We start from the raw sequence: 24,980 nt of genomic DNA, 5'->3' as shown, positions 1-24,980 counted from the left end.
ATTATGGTGTGGAGATGACCCCATGCTTGGGTCGAGCCTGCCCCCCGGGATCAGCTCACCGTAGCAGGAGCTGGTGACGGAGCAGGAGGCAGAGAAGTCAAACTGCACGAAGGTGTCCTGGCCCACGCTGATGTCGGTGGTGACGGCATAGCGCGTGTTGGACTTCTCGATGAAGGCGAAGGCCTCCCCGTCGGAGCCACACACGGGCATGCGGGTGCCCCCGGGGTGCAGCAGCCAGGATCGGTCATCCTTGGAGGAGAAGTCGTCCTCCAGGGGCCCCCAGCCACTGGCACTGCCACCTACCACCACCTTCCGGGACACAGACACACACACAGACACACATTTTTTGTATTCATCTCTTTGTGGGGACTCTCCATTCATTTCAGTGGGCAAAATACTACTGCCAACAAAGGCAACCCTAACCCAGCCCTAATCATATCAACAAAATACAAGTTTATAGGCATTTTTAGTTTTCTGATTGCACTCACAGATTTTTAAAATCGAACTGAATTGACAGACCATATAGCAAAGAGTGCACAGCTGAATGAAATTGCCTTTCTCCAGGCTCGATGTATGACCTTAGACATAAGACAAGAGCAGTGAGTTTCCCCTTGTGGGGACCAAAAAAATGGACATTTGTAATGTAATATACACATGACTCTCTCTCTCTCTCTCTCTCTCTCTCACACACACACACACACACACACACACACACACACACACACACACACACACACTGCATGTGTTTGTGCAGTTTAAGTGTGAACAATCGGTCTGGACTTTTAGTCTCTGGACCTGAACTACTCACCTCTGGACTCTCTGATGAGCATCTAATATGTTTTGTAAATGTTCCACTTGCTGTGAATTGCACGCACTTGAGTTCTATTCATCATCATACAACTACTTTTCTCATTATGCTTGCTCCAGAGCTTATGGCATGGAAAGTGTGAACAACATTACATGCGAAATCATACTCAGGGTAAACAACATGTGTAAGCAGAGGTCAGAAACTCCCAGGATGCCTTGCTACAGCTTCTGGCCCCGGGGTTACCTGGTCAATGACCCAGGGGCTGGGGAAGTGGCCTGTCTCGGAGGGCTGCCACCAGCGCAGGCGTGTTGCGGGGCCTCGCGCACGCAGCGGCAGCTCTAGCGCCACCAGGCGGCCCTGGTTGCTGCTGTTGCTGAAGTGGAACTCCTGTAGCAGCTCCCAGGAGAGGCTCCCGTCTGTGGAGAACTGCAGCAGCACAGGACGCGAGCGCGGGTCTGGGGGGGCTTTACCGCAGCCCAGGCGCAGAAAGAACTGCACGAACCTGCAAGGAGGCATGGCTGAGACTCAGGCCTCTCTGGGCACACGTTCCCATCTGCTCCCACACGCACACACTCACACACATGTGCTACCTGGCGTTGGACAGATCCAGGTCCACGGTGACCAGCATGCGCAAGCCGTCCTCGCTGAAGAACAGGTGGTTCCCGCTGCTCATGATGCCACACTTCCTGGAGGGCTTCCCCCCGCTGACTAACTGGAACTGCTCCATGTCCACAGCGCCCCCTGCAGGTGCACGACGGTACATATGAATATATGGCTGAAGAAACATTAAAGGCACAACAAAGAGTACAGTCGCGATTTTGATTCCCGTTCAAATTCAGCTGAGGTTGGACGAGTTATGCTCAGACCTAGTGACATGCCAGACAGGAGGACAGTACACTGAAGACACAAATTGCTTTTGGTAACTGAACCCAGACCTGGGCTAAGAGAGGAACCTGGAACTGGGTTCCAGGTCACTGGAACCTGGAACTAAAGAAAAGTAACTGCTCCCTTAACGCTGCAGAGCAGGGGTAGGCAATCAATTCGCAAAGGGCCATCATGTATGCAGGTTCCTTTAGGTCGGCTGTTCCATCCCGGGTGTGACGACTCTTCGGCCAATCGGTCCTCTAACTAGTAATCTAATTAAGAAGTTGCAGTAAAAACCCGCACACACAGTGGCCCTTTCTGGGTAAGATTGCCCACCCTTGCTGTAGCGGATGGGCTGACACTGACTGGTCAGAGGTACAGGGATGCTTCCGGAGCTCCCCTTGGGCAACCTCTGACCCAGCAAAAATAACCCAAAAACCCAACAAACTACCAGAACCTTCGTCTGAGGACCTGAGCTTCTGTACCTTCAAAGTCCTCCTTGAGGAAATCAGGGTTGGGGGTGTTGGGTTTGGAGCAGTCTGCCCCAGAGTAGCCAGGGTCACAGGCACAATGCACGCCTTCCACACACAGCCCGTGCCTCCCGCATGTGTCCTGGCACTGCGGCCCAATGTACACATTGTCCAGGGCCCAGGTGGAGGGAGGGGCATCGCCTACGTAGAAGCCCTGGTACCAGCGGAACCGCACCGATCTGCAGGGGGCAGTCAGGAGTAGCAGAGGCAGAGCTTTTAATCACAATCACAATTTTATATCACAAGTTATAACTTTTAATCACAATCCATCCATCCATCCATTTTCCAAACCGCTTATCCTATTGGGTCGCGGGGGGTCCGGAGCCTATCCCGGAAGCAATGGGCACGAGGCGGGGAACAACCCAGGATGGGGGGCCAGCCCATCGCAGGGCACACTCACACACCAGTCACTCACACATACACACCTATGGGCAATTTTGCAACTCCAATTAGCCTCAGCATGTTTTTGGACTGTGGGGGGAAACCGGAGTACCCGGAGGAAACCCCACGACGACATGGGGAGAACATGCAAACTCCACACACATGTGACCCAGGCGGAGATTCGAACCCAGGTACCAGAGGTGTGAGGCAACAGTGCTAACCACTGCGCCACCATGCCGCCCCTTTAATCACAATCTCAATTTCTATATCTGGCTATCTGCCTCTGTGTCTCAACCCATCTCTGTCTTTCTCTCCCTCTTTTTTCTCTCTCCATCAATCTCTCTCTCTTACCCGCAGAGGCGGAGCTTGCTGAAGTGGATGACCTCTCTCCTCCAGCTGGGGGAGCTGCCGGCGTGGTAGATGCTGGCGGGATGCAGCTCCGTGGAGCACAGAGAACTATGCTGGGCGTCGCCGGGACACAGCGGCACCAGCAGGTGCCAGGTGGAGCCGAAATCTCGCGAGAACTCCAGCCGCACGGGACTGAAGGTGGAGCTGTCCCCCGTGCAGCCAACATTGATCTAAAACAGGAAGAGGTTCAGAGATGATGGTGAGAAACCAGAAACCCACACTGGTTACATACATGCTCCCACTTCCTGCTTAAACCAGACAGCTGGTCCTAAGTCAGACACCTTCACCTTGCACTTCCTTGCCTTTCCATTTGTTACATTCCGATTTCAACAGTGACATCACCCTGGGATCTGAACCAGCAACCTTCTGATCACAGGCACAGCATCCAAACCCGCTGAGTCAAACACTGTCCTATTTCTTTCACCCCCCCCCCCTCGTTTGACCCCCTCCTCTCTTGATTATTCCCCAAAATTAAATCAAAATTCAAATTCAGCTTCATTTGCGCCAAAGTGCCATTTTGCTGATGTGAGCATCTGCTTTTTCTCGCTCAGCCAGGAAGCCGGATCAAAGTTGACGTGCTGACGTTGACCCGGGGATCCACGTCTCCCTGAAGCTGAGCGAAGCAGCTCTGCTGCCCAGTCTTTCGGTACCTCAAACTGCACCACGGTGTTCTCGCTGACGTCTATGTCTCTGGTGGTAATGGAGTGCTCCCCTAGCTCGCCGGACAGGAACACCATGGCCAAATCGTCCTGCCTGTACACAGGATCAGTCAGATGACATTCATATCACTGAGGGCTTCTTTACCGCACAGAGTGACGAACTTGAGCAAAGCATGACTATTGGAACCAAAAATGCTCCACTTATGTTACTGTGAATATACTGAGATGCTTAACCAACAGGAAAAAAAATCTAGGAAAAGTTCTATTCAGTTACACGCACATCGCCCCCTTTTGGTTGGGGCAGTAAGGCCCTGTATCTCCCCCAGGGTAAAAAAGCCAGCTCTGCTCCTGAGGTCCTCCTTCAAAGCTGTCTGTCAGATGGTGGGGGCTGTGCAGGGAGTTTCCATCGATGATGATGTCATCTATCACCCAAACTTCCTCCTTCTTTCCTGCAGAGGACACAGACCTTCTAAAAGACTGTTGTTTGACCTTCAAACAGTCTATCAAAAACACCATGGATCTTGATGTTGCCCTAGTGCCATATAAACCTGCAAACTGCTTCATACAGACCTTCACAGAGAATCTCACAGACTGTGGCTGTGTCTGAATTCAGGGGTTGCATCCTTCTAAGGCATTTAAAGACTGAATGCATCCCAGTGGCACACAAGGCTGTCTCAATTCAAAGGCTCCTTCAAATGCGAACCGCGTCCTTCGGACACAGCTTGTGTGTGGTCCAAGTAAGAGCCTGTATCTCCATCATAGGTTGCCATTTGTGAAAGACAGACACATGGACCAATCAGCATGATTGGTAATTAAGCATGATGGGTACGGCAGGTAAGACCCTGGAAATACAACGAGAGGCTTCGGTCTTTAGTTCAGGGGACTAATCTGCTTGATTAAGCACCCAGTTGTATCCATGCTTGTGCTCCCCCCTACCATTATTATAAGGCTGCCACAGCCGGAAGCGCGTGGCGTTGGTCTGGGCGCTGTGGGGGAGGGACAGGTGCAGGAATAGCGTGTCGGTGGACGTGGGGAAGTAGAACTCGTCCAACAGCAGCCAGCTGATGCCCCCGTTCACCGAGAACTGCAGGAGCACGGAGTGGGACCGCTCGGGGACGCCTGTGCGCAGACGCAGAGACACATGCTGAGAGTCTCGCTCCCACACCCACCTGGGAGCCACCAAGACACACGCATGCACACTGTGGGAAGGTGGCCCACCCTTGGTGATGAACTTGAAGGAGAACTGGATGTACAGTGCACTGGTGCAGTCCAGGTCCTGGGATACCAGCATGCGGAGGCCCTCCTGGGGGGGGGGGGGGGCAATCCAGGGCCATGGGGTGGGACGAGAGGGAGCAAGGAAGGGATCATAAAGGAGAGAAGCTGTCAGTCGATTTTCAGTGCACGAAAGTGCTGAACAGTAGCACTTAAAATAGTTGTACACAGTGTTTGTTATAGATTGTGGAACACAAATAACAATTAGATGGGTGATTGCCCCCCCCCCCCACCCCCAGTGGTGGGATAAAAGTCTTCGACACTCCAGTGGGTGGGATTACTATGTACTGTCAATCACCAGCTGGTCATACCCGCTTGTCATTGGTCAGTGAATGTGATTGACAGCACAGGGTAAATCCCACCCTAGGGCTGTGTGTCACTCGGTGGGGTGACAGTTCGGGACACACACCCCCTTAAAGATGAGGGCAGTTCCTGATTTGAGCGGCTCCCCGCTCAGAGTGCCCCGCTCAGCCCCGTAGACCTCGGGCCAACGAGTGGCCTGTAGGTTCTTGTTGAAGTCCTCCCGCAGCACGGACGGGAGGGGGGACAGCGGGACGCAGTGTGTGCCCCCATAACCCTCGTCACACCTGGGGGGGAGGCACAGTGGGAGGGGTCACACTCTAATTCATCTGTAAATATGCACAACAAAGGCACACTGTGTCACACAAGGTCTGCACTAGTCAGAACCGGTTATTTACTCAACGAATCAATTAATCAGTTAAGTAAGCAATTTATTAACAAGAGCACTCACACGCAGTGACCGTCATCGCACAGCCCATGGCCGGAACACATCCAGGGACACCCAGGGGTCAGGAGCACATTGTCCAGGGCCCAGGCGTCCGCCCCGGGGGTGAAGTGGCTCTGGATCCAGCGGAACCGCGTCCGGGGGGAGCTGGGGGGGTCAGACAGACAGAGAGATGCACACTTTTCAGAAAGTGCTCTCGGGGAAGGTTGCACTAGATCACCACCTGGTGGTTGCGGGGAACATACACAGCCGCACTCGGTAGGTAGACGGTGACCCTCCTCCAGCGGGTGTACTGGGGGGCTGCGTAGGTGGAGCCCTGCGTGTAGCTGGAGCACCCGATGGCGGGGGGCACGCACTCAGGGGTGACAGGAGTCCAGTAGTGCCCCCCGTCGGTGGAGAACTCTAGGCGCACGGTGTAGGAAGCGGAAGTGGCTTTGCTGCAGCCCATGCTGAGATCGAACTGGAGGAAGGAGGAGCCGGATACCTCAAAGTCCCAGGTCTCGGCGTAGCGTGACTTCTCTGTGGAGAGGCAGACCAGAGGGCAGGGTGAAAGGCGGACCAGCACCGGGCCGAAAGCGAGCCGAAACCAGGCCAGAACTGGGCCAAAATCCTGCCTCACTCACTGTCGCTGGTCTCAGAGCTGAAGGAGAGCACCGTGTCCAGGGTTTGGCAGTCCGCCGTCACCCCCCCGCCCTGCACCCGGGCCCAGTTGTGCCGCAGTGGTGTGGAGCCATCAAACGAGTCGCGGAAACCCGTCCGGGAGGAGTCATTCATGCCGACCAGAATGTCGTCCAGCGCCCACTGGGACGAGGGCTTGGCTGCAGGATTATGCCGGGATGTCAGAGAGTGAAAAAGGGAGAAAGAGTGGGAATGAAAAAGAAGAGAGGGATGAACAAAGGTGGAGTTTGACCCTGTTTATGGGGTGTCTAGTGAGGCTGCACGATAGTCACAGATTCCGTACGTCATAAAGACCTAGAAGGAGGAGGCTATATAGACGTGGCTTTTGGGGAGGTGTGGGGGACACATCTGCTCACCCAGCTGTGGCTGCCACCAGCGGAAGATGGTGTAGGGGGTCTTCGCGGCAGGGGGCAGCTCGATGGTCACCACCTCGGGCTCCAGGAAGGAGCTGATGTCCAACTCCCGGAGAAGCTGCCACTGTACCCCATTGTTGGTGGAGAACTGGACGATGATGCCTGAGGCAGACAAGGATGGGGAAAGATGAGGGTTGAGGCAGACTGCAGACTCACCACAAGAATTTGGTCTTCAGCACCTCATGGGTAGTAATGACACACTGCAGTTACAACTATTCACCACATGATGGCGACAGAGTATTTCATGCCAGCTGGTTGGCTGCAGTGTAGCCTTCTTTAAAATTATATTGATGTTTTTACATGTGGATACTGGCCGCTACCTTCGTTCCGCGAGCGAGGCCGAGTGCAGGAGGGGCCAAGGTTCTTTGCACCGATCCGGATGTAAAACTGGACCAGGCTTCAGGGAGACAGTGACATAAAGTCATTTAAAGACAAAACATCTGTTTAAACAACCCATAATGCCTTAGAGCAGCGAATGTCTTGAGGCACTCAGTTACCCCACTGGATCAGGGTGCGAAGCAGGGTGGTCTGTGCACTGACCGGGTGCGGCTGGTATCCATGGCGACCGTGCGCGCCTCCCTCCTGGCGTTTCCGCTGAAATATAGCGCCCTGCCTCCCGCAATGGTCCCACAGCCGCTGCCCAGCTGGGCGCCCCCCAGGCTCTGCCACAGGGCGCTGGGCTTTCCCTCGAAGGCCTCAGCCAGCTCGGGGGGGGCAGGTGACGTGGGGATGCAGCTGCCCTGCTCCTCTGAGATGTCAGGGTGGGGGGGTGTCAGGACCCCTGAGCTTGGCACACACACTACCTCCCTCCCAGATTCCTGCTGTTTATTTTGCTACTCCCCCCATGTACTTACATAATAGCCATTTAGTGAAATACTGGGTTTGACCGCCCCCTCCCCTAAAATTCATTTGCAATCCATTTGGCTCATAGCCAGACAGTAAAATTACAAATTTGAACCCCTTGCCTGCTATTGATGACACCCCCACAGCCCTATACTGGCCAGCTGGGCTTTATTTTTCCAGTCCCCCCACCCCTTTCCACCAGGAGCCGTACCTGTGTAGCCCAGGTCGCAGAAGCAGACCCCTGAGATGCAGTCACCATGGCCCCCACAATGGTTGGGACACGGCTCTGAGATGTACACCCCATCCAGGGCGAAGGAGGGAGCGTCCCGGTACACACTGCTCTCCTGGAACCAGCGGAACCGTGTTTTACTGAGGAAAAAAGGAGGAGGGAGTGAAGGGGTGTGCATGGAGGAGTGCGTGCTCTGTGAGAGAGGAGTGTGTATCTGTGCGTGTAAGCAGGTACCAGCATGGAGGAGGACTCTACTGCCTGAAGGATAGTGTAAAAGATTTGACTTTCTCTGTCCAATAATTCCAAATTTTAATATACAATATTTCTTACTTTTTTTGCCAGCCTGTACTGTCATAATTTTCACTGAAATTCTTTATGCAAATGCAAAAATTTGTACTTTAATTCACAATTTCCATTCCAAGCCACTAATAAAAAGCCTCACTAAACTAAATACTAAAATAAAGCTTTTTCAAGAGATCCACAGCAAAGCACCACTTAACAAAAGTGTGGTCCTCAAAGCCATAAAGGTTCAAGATTCAAGCAATTCATCTGTCATATGTGCAGTATCTATGCTGAAGATAATGACTTGAATTTTTTTGTGACTTTTTGTGACTTATTCAGTCTAAACCCGGCCAGTTTTTTGGTTTTTACCTGCCAGGACCTAGCATAAGCAACGCTTAAGAGAGCAAACCTGGCGGCCACGGCCCGCTGTATCACCACGGTGACCCGAGTCCAGCGCTCAAACTCCCCGGCGTGGTAGATGCTGGGCTCCCGCAGCTCACGGCCACTGCCCTCACAGCCGCCCCCTGCTGGCGAGGCCGGGAAGCAGCTCTCCCGCACCAGCGCCCAGCTGCGACCCGCATCATGGGAGTACTGCAGGAGCACCGGAGCTGACGAGCTGAACTGAGACTCGCAGCCGATGTTCAGCTGGGGGGCAGGGAATAGAGGACTTTCAGACATGTTGTGAAAGGTATCTGGAAATTATAGTTTTAGAAGAAAAAGAGTTACTGTTCCTCTTCAGGAGCTAGTTGGGTCATAGTTGAGTTGCAGTGGTCTTGTCTCTGATAGCTACCCCCCACCCAAGGTAACCCTGATGCCACCTTGAGTCCATAGAAACAGGAGAGCCTATTGTGTTTTTCTTCATCCATTCATCTTTCACGTCCATTCTTCATTTCCCCTGAACCATCTTTACTTCATGTCTACTCATCACACAGCATCATCACCGCACCAGGGGTGGGGACACAGGCTGAAAGCTGATTGGCTCCTGGAGTGCCCCCTCCTCCGTCACTTACCGATTCAAAACTTATCATTGGCTAATTATGGCCCCCCTTATGCCCCCTGCCTTAACAAAATCATGAAAGTCATGAAAAGAGCATGAAAATTTCCCCTAAAAAGTCCAAAATTTGCGGCTCAATCCATGTGTCACATGTCTGTCGGCCCGCCCAACCCAAAATGTTTTCCCATGACGGTACCTTGAACTGCAGTGTGTGTCCGGCACGCAGGGCCAGGTCCCGCGTTACCGCCACTCTGTCGCCGTCGGAACGGCCAAAGACCAGGGCAGAGGGGGTGGGGGAGCAGAAGCTGGCGTTGCTGCCCCGGTCCATGCCCTCGTTCCCCAGCATCAACCACAGGCTCATCTGGTTCAGGGGGTAATCAAAAGCTGGCTTCTCGTAGACGTTCTGAAGGAGGAGGGAAACGCCGGGATTAAGTCTGTGCCAAGTCTTGGTGTGTCTGCCTCTCACTGCCTCTACTTCAATGATCTCAGTTTGTTAGTGTCTCACTGCATCTGTTTCAGTGACCTCAGTGGGTCAGTGTCTCACTGCATCTGTTTCAATGACCTCAGTGGGTCAGTGTCTTGCTGCACTCCTGAGAGTCTCAGTGTGCCAGGGTTTCAGTGCTGGTATCTCGGTGTGCCAGGGTGTCAGTGGCATTATCTGAGTGTGCCAGGGTCTCATTAGGCCTGCCTTTGTGCTCCCCCACAGAGCTCACCAGTGGCAGGGTGGGGTTGGCCATGGGGATGATGTGTTTCTCCCTCTCCGACAAGATGATGACATCATCGATGGCCCACTGGTCATAGCCCTCCCCCGAGTGCAGGGGCTGCCACCAGCGGAAGCGGGTGCAGGGAGTCTTGGAGGCCAGTGGGAGCTCATAGTGTACAAACCTGAGGGGAGGGGGCGTTCTCTGTCAAATATCAGCCAATCACAGAACGACTCAGATGCACCACACCCACTCACAGCCCCATCATCCACATACACTCACCGAGGCTTGGTGAAATCAGTGAAGTACATCTCAGCAATGAGCCCCCAGCTGATGCCCCCGTCGTTGCTGTACTGAAGCAGCACGCCCTCCTCCCTGCTGTCAGCATGGTTACACTCTGCCCAGTCCCCGCCCACACGCAGGTAGAACTGGACAAACTCCGCCCACTCCGTGTCCAGGTCTTGGGTCACCAACTGCCGCACTCCAGCCTGTGAGTTCACCAGATTATTCCTAAATCAGTTTGAGCTCCTGTCCAATATTTTAGTGTATCCTGAATAGGACAAGTGATTACAGAAAATGGATGGATGGATGGATGGATGGATGGATGGATGGATGGATGGATGGATGGATGGATGGATGGATGAGAATAGCTCCAGGGCTGGGGGTTGGAACCCTGACACGCGTGTGGAGCTCACATATTCTCACTTTGTTTAACCCTTAGAACACGACAAAGTCGTGTGTTGATTTTGGCACCCATTAATCTCAGGCTCATAACTTTGGATAGGTATAACGCACAGATATGAGTCACATATTGTTGCAATTGAGAGAACTTCCTCAATCCAGTTGTAACATTCTGCACTAAAGCATTCCAGAGTTATCCTGGGTGCAATGAGCCATATGGTTTAAGCATTTTCCACCAAATCGCACCTCTAATAATCCATAAAACATCGACATTATTCACAGTAGATGGAAATCCAAGTGTGCATTCGCTTCCGCAGTGGTCTACGTACTACCTTTCCTGGGGAAAAAAATATTTATTTCATAATTCATTTATTATGTGTGTGTGTGTGTGTGTGTGTGTGTGTGTGTGTGTGTGTGTGTGCGCGTCTGGCATCCCATAAACCTGACCAGCATGTACCTCTGCCCAATGTTAATCCCTAATCAGAATAAGCCAACTGAAAATGCATAGACTGCATTATTAGAGTGTTTTAGAGAAAGATGCAGTACTTTTAAAATGGTAAGGAGTGTGTGCTGATTACAGCATGTGGGTGGAATTGTGCCTCTGAGGATAGGGATCTGTGCCACCAGAAGGTTGGTGGTTCACATCCCATGAATGCCAGGAGTGATCCCACTCCGTTGGGCCCTTGAGCAAAGGCCATTAACCTGCAGTTGCTTCATCCTGGGTATGATGTTAATCTGCATCCAGCCCTGCAAGCAGGTACTCCAATTTACAGGGAAAAATTGTGGGGTTGGTGGCAGGACTGGCACTCCGGTTACCAGAAGAAACTCACAATGTTCCGTTTGGACTAGTGCGGTGTTGAGGTATCGCCCGCCGCATAGCTGCACTCAGGTTCTCATCCCTGAGGTGGTTTGTCATGTGGTGGGTGTGGCAACGCACTGTAATTAGTACATTCTCCTTACCACTGTCTTTTTAAATATTGTTTTAAAAATTCTAATTTGGAAAAGAAAATATGACAGTTTCAATGGGAACAAAGCAAATGATAACCCAGGAACATAAATGTGACTATACCTTGCTAAAATAGAGCGAAGACCCCGATGATATGACCCCACAGCCCCGGTCAGGGGTCACCACCTCTCCACCAATCACATCCTGCCATGATGAGAGCAGTGCAACTTGGGATTCAAAGTCCGAAAGGATGCTGGAGGACAGGGGCGACGATGGCTGGCAGTCTGGCCCAGAGAACCCATCATCACACCTGGGGGAAAAGGTCAACGGGACTGTTGGGTTGTGCATCTGAGAGTCAGCACTTAACAGTGATCTCACGTACTGGTAATGTTGCTGAATGACCAGCAGGGGAAGCACAGAGTACAAAAATGTCCATGAGTAAAAGCTGGCTTGTTCATCAGGAACTTCACCTGAAAGGCTTTAGAAGACATTTAAATGGGTCCATTTTGGTTACTTAGCAGACACATTTGCTGAGAGCTGGTTTAAGAGCCTTTCCATTTATACAGTGGGTCATTTCACTGCCTATTTTTACAGCTCGAGGGTCCTTTTAGGCTCTCGAACCTGCGACCTTCACATTACTAGTCTCCTCTGGCTATAATCAAAAGTTTGAAGCAGGTGGTGTGTGTTTGGTAAGTAGTTGAGCAAAACGTGATATGTGGAATATCAGTCACGTGTAAAAGTGGCACGTACTTGTGTGTCCCAGCTCTGGTAACATCATAAAACAGAAAGAGTCCGTTTATCTTCATGCCCGGCTGATCCACAACCACGGTACCTGCAGTTGCCATGGTCACACCAACCGTGCCCTCTGCACATCTGAGGGCACTGCTGACCGATGTAGATGTCGTCCAGTGCCCAGTCATCCTGCTCACCGTAGTAGTTCTGGATCCAGCGGAACCGCGTGGCGCCGGACCTGAGCCGGGAAACCCCATTGAGAAAAGAATGGGTCGGCACTGAATATACCGCACACACAGCAAAAATGGGTCAACCTCTCAGCACAGCTGTCAAGTCAGGAACCTTTAAAGCTTTCACAAGCTCAGGCTGTTCAGCCAAAGGACCTAACGTACTCCGGGTCTTTGAGTCACATTTTTGGCTGTCTAAAGACTGCCTGTATTTCTGGAATTTAAAAATAAACCAAAAAAGCCAAAAAAACAGGCACCGCAGCATAGCCAGTGATCAGTCTTCAAACCGTAAACATGACATCCAAAGGCAACAGACCAAAGACTGACCCTTTGCCCCCCCACTGGCCCCGCAAACCAAGTGATGTCTGGACCCCAATTCTCTCAGGTATGATAATGTCCCTGATGTGATGAGGGATGAGCTCCCTAATGGGGGGGGGGGGGTGATAGCTAGCTTCTGTCAGGGGGGTTGATGCACCTACATGTGTTATTCTGACAAATGGCAGTAGTTGGGGGGAAGGGGTAGCTAATGGGGAGGGGGGGGTCTCCTTTTCCGGAAGCCTAGTTATAATTGTAGCATGACCTCTGACCTTCATCAGGGGAGGTGATTTCTAATCTCCACTCAGAAGCATGACCCCTGTGACCCCTCCCTGAGAGGGGGAATGACACAGGAATTGCTTAATTTAAGGCCGTGCTGGGGGGGCTCAGGCATATATGGCAGGAGGACAAGGGCGCCTAGAGTCCATATTAATCAAAATGACACAATCATGCTACCGCTGACTGTACCGCATGTGTTCACTCTCCACTCTGTATGTGCACCTTTATTCTGCAGTACTGACCTGCAGAAAAACGTTTTGTGCAAATATCTCCACAAAGATGCCAGACCTGAGGAAAAAACTTCATAAGCAGTGTGAGCACAGCTCCGTTTGCGTGTGTCTGTCTGTGTCTGTCTGTGTGTCTGTGTCAGTTCCTCACCAGGTCTTCTGTGGCAGAGGTAGGCTGACTCTCCTCCAGCTGGGGAACTCAGATGGATGGTAGATGCTGGGAGCAGTGAACTCCGGGCAGCTGGGCATTCCTGGAAGGCAGGCCTGTGTGAAAAAGCACAGTTCAGCACAACTCAGGTCAGTACAGCACAGGTCAGCTTAGCTCAGGTCAGCACGGCACAGGTCAGCTTAGCTCAGGTCAGCACAGCACAGGTCAGCTTAGCTCAGGTCAGCACAGCACAGGTCAGCTTAACTCAGGTCAGCACAGCACAGGTCAGTTTAGCTCAGGTCAGCTTAGCTCAAGTCAGCACAGCACAGGTCAGCTTAGCTCAGGTCAGCACAGCACAGGTCAGCTTAGCACAGGTCAGCATGGCACAGGTCAGCTTAGCACAGGTCTGCACGGCACAAGTCAGCTTAGCTCAGGTCAGCACAGCACAGCACAGGTCAGCACAGCACAGGTCAGCTTAACTCAGGTCAGCACAGCACAGGTCAGCTTAGCTCAGGTCAGCACAGCACAGGTCAGCACAGCACGGGTCAGCTTAGCTCAGGTCAGCTTAGCTCAGGTCAGCACAGCACAGGTCAGCTTAGCTCAGGTCAGCACAGCACAGGTCAGCTTAGCTCAGGTCAGCACGGCACAGCCAAACTCAAATAAACACTTGTATATGATTCATCAATGCAATAATCATAATAAAGTTGGCCTAAGACACGTAATACTTAAAATGATGAATGTGCGTGTGCTGCTATATGCAAGTGTTCATTTAATACTCATTTCCAAGCTCTGCTCTGTAAGATTAACGACCATCGGCTGTGGAATATCGTTTCTGCAGTGTTCACATGCTCACTGATCCAGTGAGGAGCAATGGAATTCGCCCACCTCCTTCACCAGGTGCCAGGTGAGCCCGTGGTTGGTGGAGTACTCCAGGTGCACCCTCGTGTCCATGTGTGGGGACGGCTCTGCGCCGCAGCCCATCGCCAGGGAGAACTGCAGGCTGTAGGAGGCGCCGATCTGCATGGACTGGGTCTCCACGTAGCGGAGGCTGGAACCGGGACCGGGGTCGCCTGTGAAGCTGGGGGGGTGGGGGTGGGGGTGGGGGTGATTACCGTGTGCTGTCAGTCACTGGTCGGTTTAACCCACTTTCTCTTGGCTATTATCCTGATATTATCAGTCCATACTAATCCAACCCAATACAGCCTTCAAAGCCCCACTCCTCCCAGGTCTATTTCCGGTCCAAGGACAGGGATTCCACGTTTTTCAGTCAAACTCAGCTCTTAATTACTTGATATCAGTAATTATTGTGACAGAAAGTCATCTGTGAAGGGTTTTTAGCTGTCAGTCATGTATTGATTAAAATGTATCCTCTGCAACAGTGTTTCCCGACCCGGTCCTAGGGGATGCACAGAAAGTCCACATTTTTGCTCCCTCCCAGCTGTGGGTCCCCTAGGACCAGATTGTGTGCAGGAGCTAGTCTCCCTGGAGGCCCAATAGGACCCATTCTGATTACCATGAGGGACATGAGAGGGGCCATAATTCATACAGAGGGGGCAATCCTATCATTAGCCAACATTATTTTTTGAATCAGTGAGTGACAGTGGAGTGGGCACTCTGGGAGCCAATCAGCTTTTAGCTGGGGTCTGTGCCCCTGTGGCCCCGCCCCTTTATAATTCTCCTGCTTGGCAGGATGTCAGCAGGGGCTCCCGGTACCTGAGTGTCCAGTCGTGGCCACAGTAAGGCTGCACATGGCCCAAGTAGAATCCCAGGCTCTGGGTGACGTCCAGCACGTTGCTGAAGTCTAGGCTGATGGTGTTGAAGAGGACAGACGTCATGGAGATCTCATCCAGTGCCCACACGTCCTGCCCACGGCCTGAGTGGTACGGCTGCCACCAGCGGAACTGTACCCCGAAGCGGCGGGCACCCACAGGCAGCTCCACGGAGATGATCCTGAAGGGGCGGAGACGGGGGGAGGGGGCAGGTATAAGTGAGGGGGAGGAGCCAGAGAGCTGCCGGAGGCGGTACACGCTAGTATTCGAGAGTGTGAATGTTTGCAAAATGTCAGCGAGTGCAGTGTGTCAAGGTAGACAGGAGGGGGCGCCGTGCCGCACCTGGGCTCATGGAAGCCTTGGTAGGCATAGTGCTCCAGCAGAACCCAGGTGATGCCGTTGTCTGAAGAGTAGTGGAGCAGGACGCCCTCTCCTGGCTGATCGGGGGCAGGGCAGGAGCTCAGGGTGCTGCGGCTCCCCAACCGCAGGGTGAACTGCAGGTACCTGAGGATTTAGGGGGAATAGAGAAATGACGGGTTTTACAGCTGCTGGCCTCTGGGTGGCGTGGTAACCTAACAGTCTCAGGTTAGCAGGGCTTTGCACATGGCCTGCATGCAAATAGCATCTACCTGCCTGTGACAGGTCATGTGACCCTCAGAACCTAAACATGCAGAGCGGAACCCGTATTCATTCATTCATGACTGGCAATGAAAAAGCAGCAGCGGGATTCATAACGTTCATTAACGCCCTTCCTCAAATATCCGTGAGACAGCTAGATGACGGATGAGAGGATCACCCCCCTCCCGGAGTGAAGACACACCCCCTGCTCCTAACCGCCAGCCCTGTTTGTTTCCTCCAGCAAATGCTCATTCAATTACAAGGGAGCAGGCACTAAGCACACATATCAGGCAGCGTGCCGAGCACCGCACAAGGCATCATCAATCTAACCCAGATGCTGTTCCTGTCAGTGTTTTGCCACTTCCCCCCTCCCCCCCCACCTAAAATTAATCTCTCCTCATCAGCACCCCGCTTTGGCCTCCATCCATCTCTGCCCGCAGGAAGGAATGAAAGTAGGGAGTGGATGACGAAAACAGAGAGCAGTAGTTTGGCTGACCAGATCACCACTGGTGTCTATCACAGGCCATGACGATGGATAGCGGATCCACTGAAACACAGAAGCAGGGGCCACTTCTGTCTGAGGATCAGCAGGGACAATCCAACAAAGCATTCCAGTGTCAGTCTCACACTCGGTGCTTTTAAATTTCATCATCACTTCACTGCTGTCACGTATTCCTGTACCCCCTTCCAAAAACCATAAGACAACTCCAGCTCGTCCAAAATGCTGCCACTAGAAGGTAAACTAGGAGCAAGAAGAGCAGACACATCACTCCACACATCACTCCAGTCCTTCACTCCTCACACTGGCTTCCAGTCGCCTTTAGAATCCACTACAAGGTGCTGCTCTTTGCTCACACATCACTCACTGGTCTCAGCCCATTTACACCACAGACCTTCTGAATGAACATGAACCTAACTGGGCACTAATGCTGGCAAGAGTGAAAGATAAGCAAAGTCTAATGGCATTCAGCTGCTCAGCCGCTAACTGGAGCCGATTCCCTGATGAGGACAGAAACGCCCGACGTTTGCACCTTTAAATCCAGGCTCAAAACATTTTCACGACACACGGCTTTTTAACGCTGATAATTACTTGGCACTGCTACTCAATGTTGATACTTTTTCTTGCATTATTCTTTTACTTCTAGGTTTTTATCTTCCACTAAATTTTGCTTGTCCCTTTCTTTTATTTTATGTAAAGCACTTTGAGTGACCGCTGTGATTGAAAATGTGCTATTTAGTTAAACTTGCCTTGTCTATCTCCCCAAGCCTTGAGCATCGATTTGTTTCACTGAATCTGTTTCAAATATTTTTTTATTGTCAAGCAATATAAGAACTTTCTGTAACAAGGTTAAAGCATATAAACAGACACAGGACAGACATAAACACATACAGACTACCAATAACATCCTGAACAAACAGGTGATCTGAATCATACCTGTATAATAATGGAGAAAAAAACAGATATACACAGAACAAAACAAGCTAAAATTAAGCCCCCAGGGTGCAGATTTCTAATCTTCTCTAATCTTAAGAATCTATAATCCACATGTCTCAAATGCATTATACATATCAGCATTAATGTATCTGATTCTCTCCAAATGGAGGGTGCTGAAGCCACGCCCCTCAAGCTCTGCTCATAAGCCCCGCCCACCAAGGCCCTGCCCCCTACCTGGCCTGGGTGCTGTCCAGTGGCGAGGTGACCAGGTGCCGCCGGCTGTCCCGGTTGAAGACCAGCGCCTTGCCGGCGGCGAGCACGCCACAACCAAAGCTGACCTCGGCGCCACGGAGCGAGGAGAAGGTGTGGTAGGAGGAGAGACGGGTGCTGGAGAAGCCCTCCGACAGGAAGGCCGGGAAGCTCTGGGAGGCCAGCTCACAGGCCGGGCCACTGAAGCCGGGGTCACACCTGGGGAGAGAGGGAGGGGCCTGTAAAGGGAAAAGCTGTGGCCGAGTCGCAGCGGACACAAATGTATGGGGGCGTGGCTCCTACCTGCACCCTGTGCGGGAGCAGTGTCCCCTTCCAGAGCAGAAGCGGAGGCAGGATGGCCCAATGTAGACTGCGGGAGAGATGGACAGAGAGGGGGGACACCAGCGTTAGCGGGCCAGGCGGACTGGTGTAAGTGACAGATAAAGACTGCCCTTTCCAGGTATAAAGACTAGCCTCTCCTGGTATAAAGACTGCCCTTTCCAGGTATAAAGACTGCCCTTTCCAGGTATAAAGACTGCCCTTTCCAGGTATAAAGACTAGCCTCTCCTGGTATAAAGACTGCCCTTTCCAGGTATAAAGACTGCCCTCTCCTGTTATAAAGACTGCCTTTTCCAGGTATACAGACTGCCCTCTCCAGGTATAAAGACTATCCTCTCCTGGTATAAAGACTGCCCTCTCCAGGTATAAAGACCGCTCTTTCCAGGTATAAAGACTGCCCTCTCCAGGTATAAAGACCGCTCTCTCTATGTATAAAGACTGCCCTTTCCAGGTATAAAGACTACCCTCTCCAGGTATAAAGACTACCTTCTCCAGGTATAAAGACTGCCCTTTCCAGGTATAAAGACTACCCTCTCCAGGTATAAAGACTACCTTCTCCAGGTATAAAGACCGCTCTTTCCAGGTATAAAGACTTCCCTCTCCAGGTCAGGGTGTCACCGCAGTGTGTAATAGTGTCCCAGCTGAGAGCTGTCATTCACTGATTCAAAACATCATTGGCTAATAAGGCTGACCCCTCAATAAGAAATATGGCCCCTCCTACACCCCATTTCTAATATAGTTTTGTCATTAATTAATTTAAGGTAGGCAGTGATTGGCAGAGCATGAGCCCACCCACTATGGTTTTTAAAGGGCCATTCTTCCATTTCTGCTAGCCAACAGTGAAGCCGGAAGTCAGGTGAACGTCACTCTGAGAATGAGAAGAGATTCACACCGTTGTCTATGGCCCACATATTCCCATTCCCTGGACCAGTCTGCTTCCAGCGGAAGCGGGTACTGTCAGTTAGGGCAGCGTTGGGCAGGGGGAGGGATATCCGGGTCCACCTGTAGGGGGTGACACGACACAGAAACAGCATGATATTACACCCACATTGGAAACGTCAGATTACGGCGAGATAATCTTTGTGGCAAGCAGGAGCGAGGGGTTGGGCAAACGAGACCTGGGCAATAGGGTCAGTCACAAACAGAACACGACCCCAATATGTTACAAACCATGAGGCCCCACCCTACAAAATGCCCCTCACCTCTAGCATGACCCCCTGAGTCTTCCCAGCAAACCCTAACCCTCAATAAGCAGAGCCTTACACTAACAATGCGAAGGTTGTGGGTTCCAGTCCCAAGGAGCACACATGCAATGTAACTCTTCTCTCTATTGTAAGTTACTTCGGATAAAAGTGTCAGAAAAGATAATAAAGATGTAATCCAATCAGAGCCAGCTGGTTTATTTAATTGGGTTACCTGTGGACACTGGTCTCACAATGTATTACCATGGCAATGCAAAAACACAACCCAATCCCAGCCTGTGTTGCCCTCATGCCTCCTATATGCAGCTGGTACTCATAATTCATACAGTTCAGACAGACAGACACACACACCACGTGTGTTCACTGACCCACTGTAGTTTTCGGAGGAGTAGATGGTGCTGTGGGGCAGGTGCAGACCCACACACAGCTCAGGAAGGCACTCAGTGTGTAGCAGGGACCAGGAGCGGCCCTGATTGGTGGAGAACTCCAGGCTGACACTGCCACATGCAGAACAAAGGGCAACTTTCACACAACGAGATAAAAACTACAGCGAACCTCACAATAATGGCTCAGTGCAACTCAGGAAAAGTTTTATTCCCAAATGGGAATTTCATAAAGGAGAAGTACAGGGAGTTTGGAGCGTGAGAGATGGGCCTGGACCTGTTCGCTGGCTGGTAGGAACCGCAGCCCAGGTTGATGGAGAACTGAGCCACATGGGTCCGAGCACCGGGCAGCACCGGCAATAGCTGCAGAAAGTCCACAGCCCAGACATGGCGCCGGGGTCCGCCGTGTTCCCGCTGCTCTAGGCAGAACCGTGTGGTCGGGACCTGGAGCTCAGTGGGCAGGGCCACTGATACCAGTGAGGGCACCTGGGGAGGGCGAGGATGGGGGATGGAGACAGCCGGAAAAGCTGGAAGTTCAGTGGGAAATTATGCGAGGGATGTGCAGCCTACCCTGTAGGACGAGTACGGCAATGTGTCCAGCATCACGGGCTCTCTCTGCCCCTCCAGCTGGCCAAAAAGGATGACATCATGGTCATGGGACTCTCCAGGGTCGCACTGGCCCCCGCCTGCATTGTGACACGTGGAAGAGGCGAATCCGGTGAGGAGCGACGCTGGAATCACTGCAGGTCCGGGCGGCCGGAAGCTACTTACCCATGGTGAAATGGAGCCGCAGGTTCCCGTAGGAGGTCGCGTCTAGGTAGGGCGTGCAGGCTCTTCTCCGGCCCTCCCCCAGGAAGACCAGAGACAGGCCCGACTCCACCTCGCCACACTGCATCCCGAACACCGCCCCCTCTATTTCCCACCTGGAGGAGGAAGGGCATACACTGTCATTCACATCAGGCATGGGCAGACCCCCCCAGTCATATGGAGACAACCCTCCCCAATACTATCCTGAGAGACCCTCAGGCCGTCACTGTAATATACCATGTTTTTTTATTTGGAGGGGGGGGGCAGAAGGCAGACGCCACTGCTCCTCTCTTGCAAAACAGAAAAAAGATCAGAGTGAGACCAAAGCCTCAGTTATACTGAGGACCCAGAACTGAACCACCGGTGCCTTTCAGCACCATGGACAGTGGCCTTGTCTCCATTTAATTACATGACACTCAAAGCAGGTAGGAGGCCGTTAGGACAGATTTCATGACTACGAATGGAACCCCAATGAGTTGAACTTCCCTGTGTGTCTCTTTAAGTCCTTTTAACACTTATATTGTAAGACCATTAATGACTATCTGTTCTTCTATAAATACATGCCAGTGTGTAACACCATGCTGATTGTACTGTATCACCAGACTAATGCCAGGCTTCTGTTGATGCTTCTTGTCTAATTATTAGCACTGACCTGCAGTCAGCTTCTAGAAGGATCCCCTGCCCATGACACTCGAGATCTAAACATTACTCTAGACCAGTGTTCTCCAACATGGTCCCTGGGAACGCACAGGCGGTTCACATTTCTGCTCCCTCTGAGGTTCCGGTCTGCAGGTCCCCGAGGACCAGATTGGACAACACTGTTCGAGACCGAGGCGGGCACACCACCTTCCTTCGACCTGAGGAACATCTAAGCGAGAGAGATGGCAGCCGTGGCTGATACCCACCCGGCTGGTGGACCCTCAAACTCTTCCTCCCAGTAGGTGCGACCCTCCTCGCGGTGCAGGTCCACATCTCGGGACGAGGCAAAGCTATGCCCCGCTACCTCACCGCCATGGAAATACAAGGTGCTGCCCTCAGACTGACAGGCATGCTGAGAAAATGACAGCAGGAAGACTGAGAATGATGCTAATTGATAGAAACGTCTGACTGTAATGAAGCAATCGGCATCAAAGCTATTAATTAAGCCTGAATTGTATAGTGTGCCCCACTCATCCTGGACATAACATCATGAAGAATGGGATCAGATACAGAGCGAATCCACAGACCTTAATGGTGGCCCCTGGGAAGAAGAGCCAGTTGGAGGTGTCAGGGGGGTCCAGGTTGTCCTCCAGAAGGGGGGGGCGGTGAGCCACATTGACTAGGAGCACATTGTCCAGCCCCCAGCAGGACTCGTAGGTGCCTGACCTAATCGCAGGCTCCTGGACCCAGCGGAGACGCACCCCCTCCCTGCGGGACTGTGCAGGCAAGGGGAGAAGATGCACCATGGTGCTGCTGTTGGAGGGGGCCCTGTGGAGCAGTGGAGGAGGGGGGGGTGTGGAACAGAGCTTTATATATCAGTACAGAGCTCTACAGATCAGCACTGAGCTCTACAGATCAGCACTGAGCACTACAGATCAGCACTGAGCTCTACAGATCAGAACTGAGCTCTACAGATCAGCACTGAGCTCTACAGATCAGCACTCAGCTCTACAGACCTCTACATGCCATCTCAGAGCTCTACAGATCAGCATCATGCTATACAGATCAATACTGAGCTGTACAGATCGGTACAGAGTAGTACAGAGCATTACAATGTTCCCCAGAGCAGTACAAACCCAATACAGAGCTCTACAGAGCAGGGTTCTACGGAGTTCTACAGAGCCTTACAGAGCCCTGCCGTGCAGAAGAAAACAAGGAACATGAGAAACAGAAAAACAAAGAGATTATATAGATCATTAGAACAAAGGGAATAGGGAATGTAAGAGGAACAAAGGGAAAGAGGGACAAAATAAGAAATAAAAAGCGATGGAGGAGAACAGGGAGAAGGGACGGAAAGATGTGTGACAGGGCTCGATGAATCAGAGGTGAGGGTGTGAATCATACATAGAACGTGTCAGTGACAGATGGAGGGACCGGGGGATGGAACTCGGTGTGCAGAAGTGAAGAGAGAATCAACAGGAGAAGGAGATCATGAGATTCTAGCCGGGTGGGACAAAGCGACCAACCGGATCCTCTCCAAGGTAATCCAGTCATCTGAGCCGTTCAGGCTGAAGGAGATGACGATGTCAGGGTCCGAGTAACTGAACCGGCACAGCCCGGAGCCTGACAGATGCACAGACACAGGGAAAGAGATGCAGAGGAGAGTGAGCACGGATGCCCTTCCCGCCCCGACCAGCAGAGGCACACCAGCATTGCAGCAGCTGATAGGCAAACGTGCCACACACCATCCCACAGATATGTTCTCCCTTTGGCCACATTATTTCTCGAGGCACCCTATCTCTACCCCCCAGGAACAGGTGGACTGTGTTTGCCCCCATCTTGGCAAGAGGGGAACCAGTTTAGTGGCTTCAGCACTGGATGAGGGGGCGAGGACCTCTAAGCGAACAGCTGACAGATAACATAGTGGAAGGTAGGGGGGTGAGTGGACACGGGGCAACAGGAGCTGGATCGGAGATTGGGGCGGGGTTAGAGGTTGCTAATGGAGACCGTAGCACACCTTTTTCCCTGTTAGCCCCCTAACCCCCACCTCACAAAAGAACATGTCGATTTGCTTCCTGCATTGGTGTGCAAGCAGCTCTGAATGGATCAAAGGTTCATAGGAAAAACCTCACTGTTTACCTCGAGCTTCCCGAGAGATAAATTAGTGTCTGTGCAGCCCTTTGTGGCATCGCAGACAGCGGGAGAAATGATGGAAGGAGCGGAGAAGTAGAGATGGAATGTCACTTCAAGGGAACATTATGATGCAGCACCAAACAAGACAAGGAGCCTGACGCAGTCATCTAGGTGCAGGGGCAAGTTGTGGTGAAGAACATTCTGGAAAATCATGCAGTCTGGCTGAAGGTGAATCTGACTTTGAGTTTATGGGACTTTCAAGAAGCTTTATAGACAGCTCGTCAATTGCAAACTGGTCTTACTGGGAAAATAAGCCAGCATGATACTCACTGAGGGCAAACTGGAGAATTGACGCTGCACTGGTGTTGAGTGGTCTGGTGATCTGAGAAGAACCAAAACACAGTGATGATGTCATCTGTCACTTTCGGGGTCACTCATACGTCCTTTTATGGCAACAGGGGCTTTTCATGCCTTAGATTTTGAAATGTGGTACAGCAGATAATGTATAAATGTAAAATTTGGTATAGCAGGTAAGATATAAATGTAAAATTTGGTGTAGCAGGTAAGTAATAGATATGAAATTTGGTATAGAAGGTAACATATAAATGTGAAATTTGGCATAGCAGGAAAACATATATTTGTGAATTTGGAACAGCAACGGGGAAGGGGCCAGGATAACTGCTATACCACACAGGCAGGTGCGTGGTCTGCAATGTCACACCGCAGAAAAGCCAAGTGACAGATGCTGTAAAGGCTGTAAACAGATGCTGCTCCTCGCCACCAAAGACATCGCTCTGTCTCACGTCCCCTTGGGAGAAACTCACGGACGAGCGTTTTCTATTCAGATTTTCAGCTCGGCATCAAAGAGGAGCTTTCCTCCTGACAGTGCTCATTCCTGACGCCAAGACGATGCTTTTATCTAAAGTGACTAACAAATATTTCCCACTTATGGCTGAATAGTTTATTGCGGTGATTCACTTAGAGTGGCAGGCTCAACAAAAACATCTCTCTTCAGACTCAGAGCAAACCTTGAGCATCGGGTCTGTGTCCTTAAATGCTACAACTCCTGCTGACAGAAAGCAAGACCTAAGCGTGATCAGCTTAATTTAAAATGAATCATATATTAAGAAAATTAGACATCCTAGAAACATTCAGTAAGATTATTTTTTTTAAATGGGAACTATTTTCCCTGTGGAGATCCATCACAAGCAGTAGGCAGATGGAAAGTGGTGGGGAGGGGTGTGACTGTTACCAGCTCTCTCTGGCCCAGGGGGTCACAAAAGGTCACAGCCCGGCCATGCATGAGGACCCCGCACCGCTCCCCCACCTCACACCCGCTGCACCCTGACCTGGGGACCAAGATGGAACAAGTTAGGCAGGACATGGGGTGGAAATGTGTGAAACTGCACTGATGCACAACAACAAGAAACAAATACTAATATGGTTCCACCCACCAGATGCTGGGGTCTAGCTCCCCCTGCTGGTTGGAGTCAAAGTCATCCCGGAGGATGACGTGGTTCCCGTGGATCTCAGCTGCCCTCATGAGACACAGACAAAGGGATTAGGGTTAAAGAAAAAGAGGGAGTGAATTATTCTGACATACTAAACTATCTTCATACTTGTTTTCTTTTCAGGATACCACAAAGTATTGTGGGAGTTGTGGTTTGTCCCATATTGTAGGATAAGACATGGGATCACCGCCCAGGATGTAGGATGATGATTCCCCGCCCCCCCGAAAACATGCCTTGTCTTCATTCACTGCTGGTGAGAGGTACTTACCAAGAGCGGGTCTCTGTGGTGACTCAGTGGGAGCTGAAACACAAGGAGGAAGACCTGCTGTGAGATTCGCTGCCATGGAGATGGCGTACAGGTCCACATGACAGGAGGACAGCGGGCGGGACTGGGAAAGACCGGAGACCCTGAACCCACAGGTGCTGAATCCACATCCAGCCATTTTAAGGACTCTCTCTCCCTAACACATTAACTTTTATTTACGTATTTAGCAGACACTTTTATTCAAAGCGACGTACAATTCAGTAGGCAG

General features: G+C 51.6%; 1 protein-coding gene across 1 annotated transcript in view; it reads right to left on the bottom strand.

The window, feature by feature from the left end:
* Positions 1–24,980, bottom strand: part of LOC125728350 (reelin-like) — an 84,487-nt gene that overhangs the window by 11,825 nt on the left and 47,682 nt on the right. The window contains exons 5-45 of the mRNA XM_049005328.1: positions 24,716–24,748; positions 24,391–24,469; positions 24,189–24,285; positions 23,267–23,318; positions 22,330–22,426; positions 21,391–21,631; positions 21,070–21,215; positions 20,129–20,280; positions 19,928–20,043; positions 19,635–19,843; positions 19,343–19,471; positions 18,665–18,774; positions 17,737–17,803; positions 17,419–17,652; positions 15,474–15,635; positions 15,076–15,312; positions 14,248–14,440; positions 13,366–13,478; positions 12,267–12,404; positions 11,558–11,744; positions 10,090–10,295; positions 9,820–9,991; positions 9,303–9,509; positions 8,522–8,757; positions 7,813–7,970; positions 7,299–7,506; positions 7,079–7,155; positions 6,702–6,860; positions 6,291–6,485; positions 5,913–6,186; positions 5,674–5,814; positions 5,332–5,509; positions 4,869–4,953; positions 4,587–4,769; positions 3,931–4,099; positions 3,642–3,744; positions 2,935–3,161; positions 2,158–2,381; positions 1,399–1,549; positions 1,052–1,310; positions 60–309 (exon numbers count right to left, since the gene is read on the bottom strand). Coding sequence (XP_048861285.1) covers positions 60–309; positions 1,052–1,310; positions 1,399–1,549; positions 2,158–2,381; positions 2,935–3,161; positions 3,642–3,744; positions 3,931–4,099; positions 4,587–4,769; positions 4,869–4,953; positions 5,332–5,509; positions 5,674–5,814; positions 5,913–6,186; positions 6,291–6,485; positions 6,702–6,860; positions 7,079–7,155; positions 7,299–7,506; positions 7,813–7,970; positions 8,522–8,757; positions 9,303–9,509; positions 9,820–9,991; positions 10,090–10,295; positions 11,558–11,744; positions 12,267–12,404; positions 13,366–13,478; positions 14,248–14,440; positions 15,076–15,312; positions 15,474–15,635; positions 17,419–17,652; positions 17,737–17,803; positions 18,665–18,774; positions 19,343–19,471; positions 19,635–19,843; positions 19,928–20,043; positions 20,129–20,280; positions 21,070–21,215; positions 21,391–21,631; positions 22,330–22,426; positions 23,267–23,318; positions 24,189–24,285; positions 24,391–24,469; positions 24,716–24,748 — 6,654 coding nt within the window. The remainder of the gene's footprint in view (positions 1–59; positions 310–1,051; positions 1,311–1,398; positions 1,550–2,157; positions 2,382–2,934; positions 3,162–3,641; positions 3,745–3,930; positions 4,100–4,586; positions 4,770–4,868; positions 4,954–5,331; positions 5,510–5,673; positions 5,815–5,912; positions 6,187–6,290; positions 6,486–6,701; positions 6,861–7,078; positions 7,156–7,298; positions 7,507–7,812; positions 7,971–8,521; positions 8,758–9,302; positions 9,510–9,819; positions 9,992–10,089; positions 10,296–11,557; positions 11,745–12,266; positions 12,405–13,365; positions 13,479–14,247; positions 14,441–15,075; positions 15,313–15,473; positions 15,636–17,418; positions 17,653–17,736; positions 17,804–18,664; positions 18,775–19,342; positions 19,472–19,634; positions 19,844–19,927; positions 20,044–20,128; positions 20,281–21,069; positions 21,216–21,390; positions 21,632–22,329; positions 22,427–23,266; positions 23,319–24,188; positions 24,286–24,390; positions 24,470–24,715; positions 24,749–24,980) is intronic.

Source organism: Brienomyrus brachyistius, unplaced genomic scaffold, assembly GCF_023856365.1.
Source record: "Brienomyrus brachyistius isolate T26 unplaced genomic scaffold, BBRACH_0.4 scaffold253, whole genome shotgun sequence".
NCBI lineage: Eukaryota > Metazoa > Chordata > Actinopteri > Osteoglossiformes > Mormyridae > Brienomyrus > Brienomyrus brachyistius.
This window is presented reverse-complemented; position numbering and strand designations above follow the sequence as displayed.